The sequence below is a fragment of the Cavia porcellus genome, unplaced genomic scaffold (genome assembly GCF_034190915.1).
Source record: "Cavia porcellus strain 051 isolate PalLab524CR breed Dunkin Hartley unplaced genomic scaffold, mCavPor4.1 scaffold_20, whole genome shotgun sequence".
Taxonomy (NCBI): domain Eukaryota; kingdom Metazoa; phylum Chordata; class Mammalia; order Rodentia; family Caviidae; genus Cavia; species Cavia porcellus.
This window is the reverse complement of record NW_026947503.1, coordinates 46,483,500-46,499,586: the sequence shown is the minus strand read 5'-3', so window position 1 is coordinate 46,499,586 and position 16,087 is coordinate 46,483,500. Positions and strand designations below refer to the sequence as shown.

General features: G+C 42.7%; 1 protein-coding gene across 3 annotated transcripts in view; it reads left to right on the top strand.

Moving 5' to 3' along the window:
* The window catches only part of Galnt1 (polypeptide N-acetylgalactosaminyltransferase 1), a 111,734-nt gene that overhangs the window by 68,372 nt on the left and 27,275 nt on the right, over positions 1-16,087 (top strand). For all 3 annotated transcript variants that reach the window (XM_063231767.1, XM_063231768.1, XM_013157178.2), the window contains exons 4-5: positions 1,580-1,746; positions 8,199-8,406. In XM_063231767.1, coding sequence (XP_063087837.1) covers positions 1,580-1,746; positions 8,199-8,406 — 375 coding nt within the window. The remainder of the gene's footprint in view (positions 1-1,579; positions 1,747-8,198; positions 8,407-16,087) is intronic.

The following is a 16,087-nucleotide window of genomic DNA, read 5'->3' as shown; positions in this document are numbered from 1 at the left end:
ATTTGAGGCCAGCCTAGACTACGTCGTGTGTTCAAAGCCAGCTACATAGCAAGACCATTTCAAAGTAAACAAACAGAAATATATGATTTGGAATTTTAAGCACACATTTTCTTTCTTACATCCTAGGGAGCTGCTTCTTTGGGCCTCCTCCCCTTTTAGCCCATTTTTGGAAGGAGGAACTATAGAGAGGGTGGAAGGCTGTGTGGGCTTTCTAGTGGATCTAGTGGATAGTGGAGAGTGAAGTAGCCATGAGGCTGCAGGTCTCCTGCGTCTGGTGGCTAGGTGGTGGGGATATGGGCAACAGGAGATGGAGACCATTCTGTGACGGGGAGGGGTGTCTTGGGAATGGTGAAGAGGATGGAAGGGTTCATCATCACGAACAGTGGTAGCTACTAGTTTCTTTTTCTCGGGGGAGGGAAGGAAATGGTGTATAGGGGACCTGTCGTGACCTTTCCTGTGTTTCTCCTTTAGGCCCCTTTACCATGTCATCTTTTTTCCCTTGCTGTTTTCCTTTTGTTCTGATTGCCAGTGAATAGCTCTGCAGTGAAGTGTTCGTAAGTAGGATTGTTATAGAAACTTCAGAGCAGGGTTTTGGTTGGTGTTTTGCTCATTTCCTCCCCCTTCTTCCCTTTGTCCATTTTGGGGAACACAAGGTTTGAGAGCGTGAAAGAACAGGGAAAAAAAAGAAAAAAGGCTCCTGCAGCTATTACAATTGTAGATACACCTAAAAGAGTTATAGGCACACTCTTTAGGGGACTTATTTTCTAAAATGTGCCTTTTGCTACCTGATGGCTTGCTGTTACTGTTTTCTAAGAGTTTGTAGTCTAATGTGTATTCTAGCCAGTAGTTTTGAAAGAAGAGACCATGTTACCTAACAAAGCACTGAAAGCGTACAATGTAGTGTATTTATTTTGTGTGAGTGTATTTCAGGTGTGTTTGGTCTTTCTGGTGATAGCGTTTAAGTATTGTTAGTAGTAAATGAGATGTATATTGATATTTAATTATACAGAGTTTGGTCAGCAGAGCCTAAACTTTTGAGTCTTCTTTAGTCAGGCTCTCCTGCTTCCACACTGTCACTGTCCTTAGCTTATCATCTGTGGCATGTGGCTCCAAGAATCTGCATTATAGAATGTTTAGGAAGATTAAGAGTGGTGTATAGGAACTACTCAGTAAATATGATTTCTCTTCATTCCTGAAAGTTGTTTGTTTTTGTTTAGATTAGTAACCTGTGTATACTCTTAATGGCTCAGATTTTTTTTTCTGGGATAATTGGATTCTTGATAGACATTCAGTTTGGAACTAATAGAGCCTTAGTTTATTCTCTTAAATCAACCAAAAACATCAGGAAGAGCTGCCTATTTTTAAGAATACATGAAAATGACATCTTTAAAATAATTTAAATTTAAATACACTACTTTTGGTACTATTTATTGAACATACCAAAATTTAAATAAATGACAAGGAAGTAAGACTCACCCCTAGAGCAAATAGTTCTTACTGTTCTGTCACCCCTGTTAGTCCATATTTCAGTGTGTGTCTTAATAGTCACTTCTTATAAAGGCATTTGCTTTGTCTCTAGGTGTAAAACAAAGGTGTATCCAGATAATCTTCCAACAACAAGTGTGGTGATTGTTTTCCACAATGAGGCTTGGAGCACACTTCTTCGAACTGTTCATAGTGTCATTAATCGCTCACCAAGACACATGATAGAAGAAATTGTTCTAGTAGATGATGCCAGTGAAAGAGGTAAATTTTAAATATTAACTCCAATAACATACTACACCTTTTGTCACTAACAGTTTAAAATATAGTTGTTGTAATTTTTAACCTAATATAATATTTTACATATTTTAGTTTATCCTAAAAATATTTGTGGCATTTGGACTCATTCACATGTGGAAAAGTATACCATTATGAAACTTAAGGTACTACTTCAATTAATATTTAATTTGTGTCTGATCTTAAACTTATTTTGGAAGGAAATAATGCTTTATAATATAAATGTTTATGTAGAACAGTTAAAACAAAAACCCATATAATTTTGCTAGGATTTCTTCTGTAGGAAACTGTACCCTTGAGTTAGTGGAAAAAGACTAGATGCTACTTTAGGCATGGTATATAACAGAAAGTACAGTTTTTGACAGAAAAATGAACTCTAAAATGAAAGAACCTTAGTATTCCATGTCTTCTAAACCTTCCCTGTTACCTCTCTTTGTGAGTTTCAAAAATGTTTCATAGGTGGGTACGTGAAAAGGACAGCTGTTATGTAGTGTGACTGTAACGTCACCATCTCTGCAATGACTTTTTCTCAAATATATTTACAAAAATCAGAATTTTCCACAAACTTTCATTCTCATAACCTGTTTTATGAAACATTCTTTTGGGAAAAGATATTAATCAAAGGTGCTTTGGGCTGGCTGTATTTATTCTGAATTATTCTTAGAGATTGCACACTATAGAGTACTAGTAAAAAGATTTAGTCCATCAGTAAAGATGCTTGTTAAACTCAGAAACCTAGCATTTCCCAGCTTTTTTTCTGTAGCACAACTATTTAGGAATCATTAGCATCATGTGTTCCTCTCCTATTCTTCTGTTCACTTCAGAAAAATTTGGAAAGAATTACAAAGAAACATCTTTTCTTCCTTCCTTGACCATCACTAAACTTTAGGATCCATCATTTCAACCTTTTATTAGCATTTTCAGCTTTTTTGTCTACCCTCTCATTTTATCTTCTACAATAGCCTAAGTATTATACCTCTTCTTCCTGCTACCACACTAAATATGTGCATTTAATAGTAAGATTAATCACATTGTGCATTATTTGGAGCAATTTATGTGTTGATAACAATATAAGTTTGTTATTTCACCATATTGTACAGATACAAATGAAGCAAAAGAGAGTTCTACTTTTTCAAGTGTATAACATAATTAAAGAAATAATTTATATAATTACATAAGACATAAAAATTATATGATACGTAGTATGTCTCCAGATACATCCATCTTCCTGCAGATGACAAAATTCTCTTCTTCACTATCAGATAATATGTGTTTCATCCATTTGTCTATGCAGAATACCCAGACTAGTTCAGTATCTTGGCTGTTGTGAATTATGCTGCAGTAAACATGGGTATGCAAGTATCCCTGTGGTATGCCCACTTTAGGTATATCCTTGGGATCTGTATCAAGGAGTAGTACAGCTGGATCAAATGGTAGTTGCATTTTTAGTTTTTTTTTTAGGAGCCTCCATTGATTTCCATTGTGGCTGTATCAACTTATATTCCCTCCAGCAGTACAAGAGTTCTCATTTCCCCATATGTCTGCTAGCATTTATTGTTTGTATTCTTGATGATAGCCATTCTGATTGAGGTCAGATGAAATCTCAGTGTAGTTTTGATTTTTCATTTCCCTAGTGGACACTTGTACTTCTTTTGAGAAGTGTCTATTCAATTCATTTGCTCAGTTTTAGGTATTAAATTGATTTTTTGGTGTTAAATTTTTGAGCCCTTTATGTATTCTAGACATTAACCCTCTATCAGTAGAATTGCTGGTCCAGGTATAGTGGCGCATGCCTGTAATCCCGGCCCATGAGAAGCTGAGGTAAAAGGATTGAGGCCAGCCTGGACTGCTTAGCGATTCCGTCTCAAAAACACCGCCCCTCCCAAAAAAACGAAAGAAGAAATGTGGCTGGCAAAGATTTTCTCTCATTCTGTGGGCTGTCTCTTCATGCTTTTGTTTCTCTTGCTCTGGAGAAACTTCATTTTGATATGTCCCATTTGTTGATTCTTGTATTATTTCCTGTGTGGTTGGGAGTCCTTCTCAGGATGTCTGTGCCCAAGCGTGTGGCTTCAGGTTGTCCTCTAATGTTTTCTTCTGTCACTTTCAAAGATACAAGTTTTATACATAGATGTTTGACTCATTTTGAATTGATTTTTGTGCAGGATGAAAGGTGTAAAATCTTATGGACTACTATCATACAGGGATATCCATAGGTAGAAACATTGACAAGAGATTTTTTTACTTGGTTTGCCTATGTGTTCATATTTACTAAATTTAATATTCCTTATGGGAAGATGGTTTTTTTGTTTGTTTTTGCTGTGTAAATAGTAACTTTTTATAGGATATGGCCTCACTAGACATGTACATATAGTTAGGAGTGACAAAGAAAGTTACACAAAATAGCTGCCCTCCTTTTCCTGAGCAGACTTACTTAATCTCCACCTTATGTAAATCTGTGAAAGAAAAGTGGTGGGAGCAGATACCTACTGTGTTGTTCTACCCAAGGTGCTTAGTCGCTGGATAGACTCCCCTGAGTGCTACCCCAGAGTGCATGACCAGGGGACCGAATCAATTTCTGTCTCTCTGTCTCTGTCTCTCTCTCTGTCTCTCTCCCTCGCTGTCTCCCTCCCCCCCCCCCTTTCTTGCTTAGAGATCCTCAAGAACCCAGGTCCCCATTTCTTAGATCTGGGAATCACTCTGTTGTTTAAAATTGTAGTTTAAACTGCAGACTTGCTACCCAGATTAAGAATTATTTAACATAAGTTTCCTTGGCACCATTATTTAAATGGGAATTGTTGGGCTGAGGAACCAGAGCAAGTGATTTACATTTATGTAGCTCTGTAAGTCTGCCTTTTTATATTCATGAGATACATACAGGTCACCATCATTTCTCACCTGGACTGCTAAAATAAACCAACCAGTCTCTCTCCCTACTCATAGTTTCACATCTTCCCATCTGTCCAGCACAGTACATAGAGAGTTACTTGCAAACATGATGATGTAACCTCTCTGATTAAAGCTTGCATGATTTGATTCCATCTAGCATCTCTAGTCACATCTCAATCCATTCCCTACCACCCCATTCCCACATTTCTGTCTTTTGTCCATTGTTTACTTTGAATTTAATGAAAATGTCCTCTTTTCTACCTCAGGACCATCCCCTGTGTACATGGTGTTCTTGTTCCTAGAACACTGTCCTCTAGGAAATCTTTCTCTACCATCTGCAGTGTAGTTAACATCTCATCAGGCTCAGAGTTCATCTCAAATGTTACTGACTTAGGGAGGGATTCCTTCACCTCCATAGATCCTGCCCTCTTCACACATCGTGGTATACTCTGCTTTGCCACAGTGTTCATTGGGTTTCAGTTATTGACCTGTTTTTTTTTTTTTTTTCTTGTACTGGGGATCAAACTTACAACCTAGTGCTTGCCAGGCAGGCGCTTATGCCACTGAGCTAAATCTCCAGCCCTATTGACCTGTTTAATGTCTTGTCTTCAATTACTAGACTAAACCCCTCCATCAGGACAATTAGCTATTATCTCTCTCTTCAATGCTCACAGTGCCTGTTACATAGTAAACCGTGTGGAATTTATTGAATGCATGCATAAATGAATGATCTAACACCATTTAATCTTGACATTTACTAATTCTCTATGTATGTTTCCTAGTTAGAGTGCACAGTGTGAATAATCTCATGGTCTCAGGATACTTGATTTTATAATTAACATGAGTAACTATTAAAGATGTATGAAGTAGATTTTGCAAGTTTCTGTTTTATTGATGAACAAAATGAGTGTTACCATGAACTATAAACCCAGGGCTTGATTTCTTAACCAGTATGTATCTTACTTCTGATGGCCTCTGTTGAAACTTTATTATTATAAAGTCTGTATCAAAGTCAGGGGCTGAATTAGTCAATAGTTCAGTCTGAAGTTATATGACTGTAGCCTCAGAAGGGTATCTTAAGATATAGCACTTGTATACTAATTCTAATCTGACATGACTGTGTTTTTCTTGTTTTACACAGAAGGAAGGTAAATTAGAACCAGGTTTACTAGATCCTACATTTCATGCACTTCCTACTACATGTTAGCGCTCTAGCTAATATTTTTTTAGATGTTTGAACAGTGAGATTTTTCCTGACATTCTCACCGTCTGACAACTTCATGCTTCCTGATGGATCCTTAGGGGTCCATATGTAGGACAGTAATTGTAAAGATATTCTTACAAATAAGATTCACGTTTGTTTTTAAGTGAAATAATACTTTCTCACTATAATCTCTTCTCTTGGCTTTGTTTTTGTAGAATGAGGTTGGGTAGTTCATGTGTTCTAATTGTGTTTAAGGATTAAACCCAACCATCAGCCTACCTACCCAACCATCAGCCCCTTAATCTGTATCAACTGAAAGGAAGACACATTTCTTAGCCTTACTCATGAAATCCACAAAGGTGCAAGGAAGTTTGTAAAGTAACAAATTTTTGGAATTATCATATCACAGAATCCTGCATTTTAATATATTAAAAAAATTTATTGGGAGAAACATTGCTTAGTATATATCAACTTTGATATAAAGTACTAGAATATATCCCTACCACTGAGATTTAGTCAGTTTCCAGAAATAAATAAATAAATAAATACACACACATATCACATCAGATATTTCTATAGTCCTGAATTGTTGTCTCTAGAGTTCTCTTTAAGGATTTTCTTGCTGTGAATAAAAAGGTGGGGTTTGAAGTCATGTAGACCTAAGACTGAATTTTGAGTTACCTTGAGCAAATTCATGTAACATTCTTGCCTTAAATTTTCATTTCTAAAGTATGCATAATATCACTTAACTTTACAAGGTGGTTGTGAGAAGTAAATAAATCTGTAACTAGCATTGTGCTAAAAAAAATCGTGACAGAATGTTAGCTACTGCAAAATGGTGCTTTTCTCTAACATTGGCACTGCTCACACCTTTTTTTCTTTTTCTTTTTTCCTGTGGGTGCACCCACCTTTTTACTCAAAATCGGCTTAGGTCTTTCTGACCTTAAGGCTTAGTTCATAAGATGATGATGTTTGTTTTGTTTGTTGTTTAATCTATTCTCTATAGCCCAAATACTTAGAAATGTATTAGTAGAAGAAGAAATTATTAGTAGTCTAGTGTGATGGTACATACAGACCTTACTATCTTTACAGGTTTCACATTCCTGATTATTTCATTATTGACCCATTCTGATCTTACCAAACAGGCAAGAATTATTTCACTCTTGTTTGACCTCCCACCCCAGCATACAGGAAGTACGTTGGATGCCTACTTTTAGTATTTTAGGAGTCCTTTAATACACACAGCCTGACTTCTGTGAATCAGTGAAGACCTATTGGACAGTTAGTCATAGGAATTTCAGTAGTTCCATCTCAGGTATTTTTTTCCTTAGGGAGATTATTCTTGTGCCTATTGTGTGGGGAATAACTAGAACGATATTTGGGCATATCACCATCAGTAGCTTCTCTGCCATAAATTCTACAGAATAACCTGATCCAAAAGATCTTTTCTCTCTACTTTTGAGTAAATTGCACATTTTCTACTGCTTTTTTAAAGTCAGTTGTGAACTTTGACACCGGGACATCCTTGCCGTATGGGCGTAACCTTACCTGATCTCTTCAGGATAGTTCTCCTTTTCCCTTCTTCCTACCCCCATTTTTAACTACCTTCCCTTCTTCAAACGTTTTTTTTCACTGAATCTGTGTCTGTTGCAGATCTCTCTTCTAGCTTCTCTGCTTAACTTGACCTCATTTCTTCCTGATTCCTGATGAAAGAACTGGGTAGTCAAAGACTGATGATCAGCAGATACTTTGTTTTTGCGTCTGAAGAAATCTTAAAATTTTCAAAACTATAACACCTGTGGTGTATTTTGTTCCTTCTCTCTGTGGAGGTCTGGATTTAATGTTCTTGAACTACTTTTTACTGTTGCTAATCCTTAAACACAATTAGAAAAAGAAGCATCAGACCTGCCAGAGAGTTTTGAGAAGTATGATGACATCCTGTTCTGGGGATGGCTGAGCCAAAGATGCTCTCCTAGTTCCACATGTAATAAAATAGAGGCAGCTCTAGTCCATGCTGTCAAAAAAACAAAAAGACGTCACTGACAAAATGCATTTGTGTGGCACTGGAAATATTTGATAAATATGTAGTAAAGAAATGATTACGTATCTGCTAAGTGTGGTGGCACATGGCTATAATCTCAGCCCTTGGGAGGCTGAGGCAGGAGGATTGCTGTGAGTTTGAGGCCAGTTAGCAAGTTCATGGCCTCTCTGCAATACAAGTGAGACCTTGTCTCAAAAAAAAAAAAAAAATGCACATCAAAATTGCTTACATTTGGGTAATACCTATTCATTCTTGTTTTCATGTTGTTTTGTTTTGTTAATTTTTCAGATTTTTTGAAAAGACCTCTAGAGAGTTATGTGAAAAAACTAAAAGTGCCAGTTCATGTAATTCGAATGGAACAGCGTTCTGGATTGATCAGAGCGAGATTGAAAGGAGCTGCTGTTTCCAAAGGCCAAGTGATCACCTTCTTAGATGCCCATTGCGAGTGTACAGTGGGATGGCTAGAGCCTCTCTTAGCCAGGATCAAACATGACAGGTAATTTTTTGGAGTTTGTAAGTTTATTCTCAATAGACTTGTCCTAATTTTATGGTGACTTGTAAAATTTGGTGTTTTAAAAGGAAAGTACAAACAATAATTTCCTTTTAAGTTGCCTATAAAACGCCCTCAAAAGTAAAAGAAGACCCCATGCGAAGGTCTTGCAGGACAGTTTGCAAATGGTCTTGTTAATAAAGATGGGCTGGGAAGCATACTGTTAGGATATATACTATACACACTCTTCGCCAAACAGGAACAGAACAGATGGGCAATGAACTCAAGGCAGGATAAAACCTTTACTTGTCGTTGATCTCTAATGCTAACACTGAGGCAGGCAGATTATCTCTTCATCATCTTCATTGGAGCTGTAGGCTTCAACTTAGAGCAAACCAAGAATTAGAAGGGACAGATGATAAGTATGCCCTCAAATAGTTAACTGTGTATAGTGAAGTACTATGATCTTAGGTAATACAGGAAGAGCATTGATACAGTGCATGCCTGCATACTCTTTCATGTTACACATTTTCCAAAGAACCATCTGTTGCCTGGCTCTTAGTTCTTATGTTTCAGGGGAGACACTTAGGTCACCTATATGTTGAATTTCTGCTTATCATTGCAGTTTAAGTTATCAGCTGTTTGTGTCAATATTAAGTTTAAATTTTAGTTTATCCTGGATTGATTGTAGGACAAACTTTTACTACCCAAGTGATAAATGGAGAGAATTAAGGCCACTGTGTGTGTTCTACTTGTTAGCAAATGCTGAACAGCATCTCTTCCCCTTTTGAAAATGAATAAGCAAAACCAGCATTGAACTAGAGGGAGGATCTGGCAGCTTTAGGAAAGAGAACTTTGCTCAGAAGAAACTTTTCTGTAAATAATAGATGACTTATTTTAGGAAATAGTTGTTTGCACAAAGATAATACATTAGAATCCTTTAGAAACAGGAGCCTGAATCAGTAGTGATTGATGTGAGAGGATGACAGCATAAATGGGAATTGACTAAAATAACAGAGTGACTTCCACTGTGGGCTTTGTGGTATATTAGACATCCCAAATAACTTGTTTCAACTGAGAAAGCTAAAATGCTTCATTGAGTTGTAACAAAAGTTAGAAATTTGCCGGCCTCAAAATGAGAGCAAATGAGCAGTACAGATGCTGAAGTCAACTTTCATCTACAGGAATTATACTGAACTCTGGGAACACTAAGCTTTTGCCTTGACAGGTGAACAAGATGAGAGGATAGAGGATAAAGTCAAGGTCCTGCCTAATACAGGAATATTTGTCGATGTCGCTCCCGGCCGGCAGGAAGGACACACGACAAAGTCTGGCAGTGCACAACCTTTTCTTTTATTTTTCTTCTCCGTACAGCCTGCCCTGGGATCGCTCCCAGCCGAAGCCTCCTTTGGTCTGCTCCCCGCGGCTCCTTCTGGGCTTCTACTTCCGGGCTTCTCCTTCCCCCCCAGGGGTGGCACCAGTATATATACAGATACAGTGTCCAATCATGTTAAAGTGAGCAAGGCAAGCTGATTGGCTAACATCATCAGTTGCCAGGCAGACTATATTGTTGAGCGGGTTGCTTACGCGGTAAGCAGGAAACTAACGTGCTCGATGGGAGGGGTAATCTACCTCAGGCTTTACTCTTTACTACAGGCCTCACGTCCGCCAAGTGAGGCGACCGGGCTCGGGGCTGCGGCTCCCAACATCTCCCCCTTTTTTATTTTTATTTTTTTATAAATGTGCGCATCGTAGCCCTTCCTGGACTGGGTGCAGAGGCTTATGCCCTATGCGTAGGCCCACCGTAGGTCCTTGGCTTAGACCCTGGTCGGCCGTCCCATGGTCTGCCAAGGCCCTGAGGCCCTCGTCCTTTTTCTAGGGCCAGGCACAAACTGGACGGAACCTGGATGCACACAAGCTTGCACTCATTTCCTCTCCGTAAAGAAATCCCCTCGGAGAGAAATTTAGACCTGGGCAGCATCTAACAGTCCAGCGGCTTACGTGCAGGATGGGGTAGGGCCTGGCTTAGGTTGAGTCGCACCGGGGGAGTACGCTCTTACCCGTCATTGACTCTCCTACCCAGCTATGTCATAATTTTTTAGAGGAGGAGTGTGGGAAGCTCACCACCCCTAGACTCGGTCGTAGGCTAGGCGAGCGAGCCATGCATATGCCTGAGGATCTTCTTGTCCATTTCGGGCTACCGCTATTTTTATTCATCTTGTTGGTTGGTCTGTGATGGATCTCCGGTAGGGCAGGTCTGATCTTCAGTCGAGGGCTTTGTCGCCCGTGTCAGTCTCTCCGGTACCCACAGTGGTTCTCGTCCCGATTCCTGTGGGAAAACACAAACCGCGCCTCGGTTCCAGCTGACCACTGGATCCGGGCCCATCCATTGTCCTGTCAGGACATCTTTCCACTTCACCCACCCTTTATGGTTGGGGGAAGGGTTGCAGTGCTCCACGGCTGGGGAGCAATTATCATTATTTAAATTTAAAAAATTGTGTGTGAATAGTGCCATGGATAATCGTGCCTTTGGGGCCAGGCCTTGGCCTACTCCCCCTTTTTGTTTTTGTAAAATTTCTTTGAGGCTTCTATGAGCCCTCTCAATGATTCCTTGACCTTGGGGATTGTATGGGATACCATGTTTTAATTGAACCTCCATCATTTTGCAGAACTCATTGAAGGCTTTGCCTATATAGGCTGGTCCATTATCAGTTTTTAATATTTTTGGTTTGCCCCATGTGGCCCAAGCCGCCAGGCAATGATTGATCACATTAGACACTTTTTCACCTGTTTCTGCTGTTGCAAATATGACGTGAGAACAGGTGTCTGTGGAAACATGAACATATTTAAGAGTCCCAAACTCCTGTATATGTGTGATGTCCATCTGCCAAACATCACCAGGGATCAAACCTCGAGGGTTTACTCCCATCGGTATGGCAGGTTTGTATGTGGCACAGGAGTCACATAGTCGCACGATATCTCGTGCATCTGCTCTGGAAACATGGAAATAGTTTGCTAGTGTCCTGGCATTGACATGAAACTTATCATGGAAGGCACGGGCTCGCTCGATTGGTGTTAGTAAGGTAAAAATCCATAACGGGCGAGTGGCAGTATCAGCAGCCGCATTCCCCTGTGCCATAGGCCCTGGCAGGGATGTATGTGCTCTTATGTGGGTGGTGAAGACCTTATGGTGTCTGTTCTGAAGCAATGTCTGGATAGACAGGAACAGCCCAGCCACTGTGGAAGTGGATCTAATTAAACCGGCAGTCTCAAGCACTTGCATAGCATTGACCACATACCTAGAATCGGAGACAATATTAATGGCTTCTGAGAACCGTTCAAGAATCATTTTAACAATCTGCAGTTCCACCACCTGAGGCTGATCAGGTTCAAATTGTATGGTAACCGGGGGCTTGCCTAGGATCACATAGGCGCCTATCCCCGTCTTGGAGCCATCTGTGTATATTGTAGTTGCTGGGACTAATGGCTCAGAGGCAGTAACCTTTGGAAAAATTATAGGGTGCTGAGTGAGGGGGGCCAGTAGGGAATCAAGGTAAATCTGACACATAGTGGGACTGTTGGCCATACCTTGGGGCAGCGTTATCCACTCGTATCTGAGATCAGGGCTTTCTTGGTTAATGGTGGGTAAAGTAAAGGCGAACCTATGAGTGTCCTCTGGATGCAGGGGGATTGAGAAGAAACAGTCTCTAAGATCTATAACATAAACTGGCCAGGACTGAGGGATGGCTGAGAGAGCTGGCAGCCCCCTCTGGACCGCCCCCAGGGACTGCATCTGCGCGTTGACCGCCCTTAGATCATGGAGCAGCCTCCACTTGCCAGACTTTTTCTTAATTATAAAAATGGGGGTGTTCCATGGGGAGGTTGACGGCTTAATGTGTCCTAATCTAAGTTGTGTACTGACTATTTCTGACAAGGCTAATAGCTTCTCCTCAGGCAGGGGCCACTGAGGTACCCAAACCGGATCATTTGACCTCCAGGTGATTTTGATCGAAGTGGGTAGGAGAGCTTCTTCAGCGGCCCCTAAGAAAAACCCAGCCCTTGCCTACCTTTTTTGTTCTCTACTGGTATTGGGGATGTCCGACCCTGTAGGGCATTGCCCAAGCCTTTGCCGGGGGTATATCCCTGGTTCCTGAGTATATCCTTAGCCTGGGGGGAGCAGTTTGACGTAAGCGTGACATCCATCTGAGTGAGGATGTCCCTTCCCCATAGAGACACTGGCAACTGCAACACAAATGGTTGGAAATGGCCCTGATGACCCTCCTCATCGCACCAGAACAGGGTTGAAGCACTAACCTGAGGAGCTGACACCATCCCCAGGCCCTGCAGCGTGTTATCTGCAGTGTTGGTGGGCCAGTTGGAGGGCCAATCCTTTTTAGAGATAATGGAACGGTCAGCTCCTGTGTCTAGGAGCCCTGTTATACTCTTGCCGTTGACCTTAAGTGAGAGCATGGGCCTTTTATCAAGTATTATATGGAGTCCCTCGAAGACTTCCCCTGAGGAACCGAAACCTTGACTTTCTCTAATTTTTTGCTTTGAGGGAAATCTCCTGTGGAGACTGGGGAGCAGCAAGAGCTGCGCTATCTTGTCTCCTTTATTGATTACCATAGTACCCACAAGAGATTGAACCATAATTTTAATGTGTCCTGTGTAGTCTGAGTCTATGACCCCCGGGACTACTATGAGACCCCGAAGGGCCGTGGAGGATCTCCCGATCACCAGACCCACGGAATTTTCGGGTAACGGTCCCTTAAAGGTGGTTTCAACCACTTGAACACCCATATCAGGCACTAATATAAGTCTGGAGGCGACACTGAGGTCCACACCTGCTGACCCAGGGGTGGCCCTTGTTGAAGGCTGCCATCCTGAGCTGTCCTGTCTCTGGGGCGGGGGCCCGCCTGTGAAGGGGGCCCCCTCTGGCCGTTTTTTGGCCCTCTAACATCTCGTCCACAAATACGGTTGCCCTGAGCATCAAAGACCGACCTACACTCCTCAGCTTTGTGTGATCCCCTTTTGCATCGCCCACAAACATATGGTTCTTCATTCCTAGGGCGAGGCCTAGCATCTGCATTGTTTGGGCAATGACGTTTAATGTGTCCTGGCTCCCCGCAGGCAAAACACCCTTTAGCCTTACATTCCCCTTCTAACCCGCGAGGTCCCCTCTGCTGTACAGCCGCGGCCAGGAGAGCAGCCACTCCCGAGTTGGAGAGCGGCCCCCCTATCTCTCTGCATATCCTAATCCAGGCGTTGAGGTCCTTGTTCTTATGAGGAGCCATCGCTGCCTTGCACTCCTTTGTACATTGCTCAAAAATCAGCTGCCTTACCAGCGGTCGAGCCACTCCCGGATCAGAAAATATCTTATCGGCAGCATCTTGCATTCGGGCCACAAAGTCAACAAATGGCTCTGTGGTACCCTGAATTATTTTTGAAAGACACAAGGAGGCTGTTCCGGCACCACTTACCTGCTTCCAGGCGCGGAGCCCTATGGCGTTGATTTGTTCATAGACAGCGCCGGGGAACTGAGTCTGATCATCAGCGTGCCGACCTTCTCCCATAAGCATTTCCTTGTTCCACCCCCGGTTTCCCCGATTGGCGTTTCTCTCAGCCTGCTCTGCAGAGAACTCTGCGTACCAGGCTCGCCAATCCAGGTAACTACCCGAGGGCAGACACGCCTTTGCCAGCTGAATCCAGTCCGCGGGGGTGAGGGGCCCAGAAGACAGGTTCTCCAGCATGGCAATGGTGTAAGGCGCAGTCGGCCCAAAGGTTGTAACTGCATTTTTAAGTTCTCTAATCTGCTTTATCTCAAAAGGCTCCCATGCATTACGTCCCTGGCCCATAGCTACTTGTACAGGAAATATCCCGTAGGGGCCACTATCTATCCCAGGTGGTGGATGTACCTCATGAGACAAACGTCCCCCCTGCCAAAGCCGCCTGTAAAAATACCGACCCGCCGGCGGCGGAGCATAAGACGGCGGCCGTGATTGGGCGGAAAATGGGGGCCCGTGCATCACTTCCTGTTCTGGCGAAGAGGAAGGGAGCTCCCGGGCGGCTGCCTCGTGGCGAGGGATCGCTTCCGGGAACAGCCCCCAAGGTGGGGCGGAAGGCTTCGCCTCCCTCTCGCGCCGGGGAGCGCTCAGGAGCTCCCTACTCCTCCGCAGACCAAGTTGAGCGGAGCGCAATTCACGGCGCAACGCTGGGAAAGAACCCTGCGACTCCTTATCGAGCGACTTAGGCTCCTGACAGCTGGTCTCTTTGGCCTCCTTGCCATTCAACTTTCCCTCGTCCTCGGAGTCAGACGACTCCGAGGCTAGAGCCCCGTCCTTCTCCTTAGCATCTTTGTTCCCCTTGACGGGCCCCTCTCGGGAGCTCCCTGACTGGGCCTGCTCAAATACCCTGCGTACTTTTGTAAGCTCTTGAGAGCTTTCTCCACAACCACCCTCGCTCTTAGTGTTGCTACCTAGCATGTTTCCCATCTTTTAATATGTTACTCACCGCGTGAGGCCCAAGGAATCCGCCACTTACGCGTGAGCCTGAGGGGAGTCTAAAAGCCCTGTAGGTGCGCGCCACCCAGAGCCCAGGCTTATCCCCAACTCACCTGTCTCGCAGCTCTGTACTGGAGCGTTGTCCGCTGTCACGTCTCGGGGGTGATCAGTCCCCGTGCGGGCCACCAAATGTCGATGTCGCTCCCGGCCGGCAGGAAGGACACACGACAAAGTCTGGCAGTGGACAACCTTTTCTTTTATTTTTCTTCTCCGTACAGCCTGCCCTGGGATCGCTCCCAGCCGAAGCCTCCTTTGGTCCGCTCCCCGCGGCTCCTTCTGGGCTTCTACTTCCGGGCTTCTCCTTCCCCCCCAGGGGTGGCACCAGTATATATACAGATACAGTGTCCAATCATGTTAAAGTGAGCAAGGCAAGCTGATTGGCTAACATCATCAGTTGCCAGGCAGACTATATTGTTGAGCGGGTTGCTTACGCGGTAAGCAGGAAACTAACGTGCTCGATGGGAGGGGTAATCTACCTCAGGCTTTACTCTTTACTACAGGCCTCACGTCCGCCAAGTGAGGCGACCGGGCTCGGGGCTGCGGCTCCCAACAAATATTGATAATACCTGTAAAGTCTATGTCTTAGTATAAGCGTGAAAAGTAGATCTGACCATATCAAAGAAAACTTGTCTGCCTCAACTTTGGGGTGGGATAGAAGGAGGAAAATAACTCCCATAAGGACTTGTAAGCAGAATATAGAAAAAAATGGGAAACAACCAAACTTTGAATCAATCATAAAAAATCAGAAAACAACTCTATAACCAAAACCCATTAACGAATGCTAGTACAAAAATCTTACAGCATCAGCAAACTGAATTCAGCAGTGTGTGCGTGACATGTATATAAAATATATGTATAAATGTGTAAAACTTGTCGTGGTTAATAAGTTTAATCTAACATTACAAAACCCATTCAGGAACCAGGCACACCTATAATCCCAACTACTCGGCAGACTGAAGCAAGAGTATTGCAAGTTGGTGAGGCCAGCTTAGTTAACAACCCTGTCTCAGTTTTTAAAAAAAAAATTTTTTGAAGGGGACTGGGAATATAGCTTAGTAATAGAGTGCTTGCCTAGCATGTGTCAAGGCCCTGGATTCCATCCTTAAACACAAAATAGCAGCAAAAAT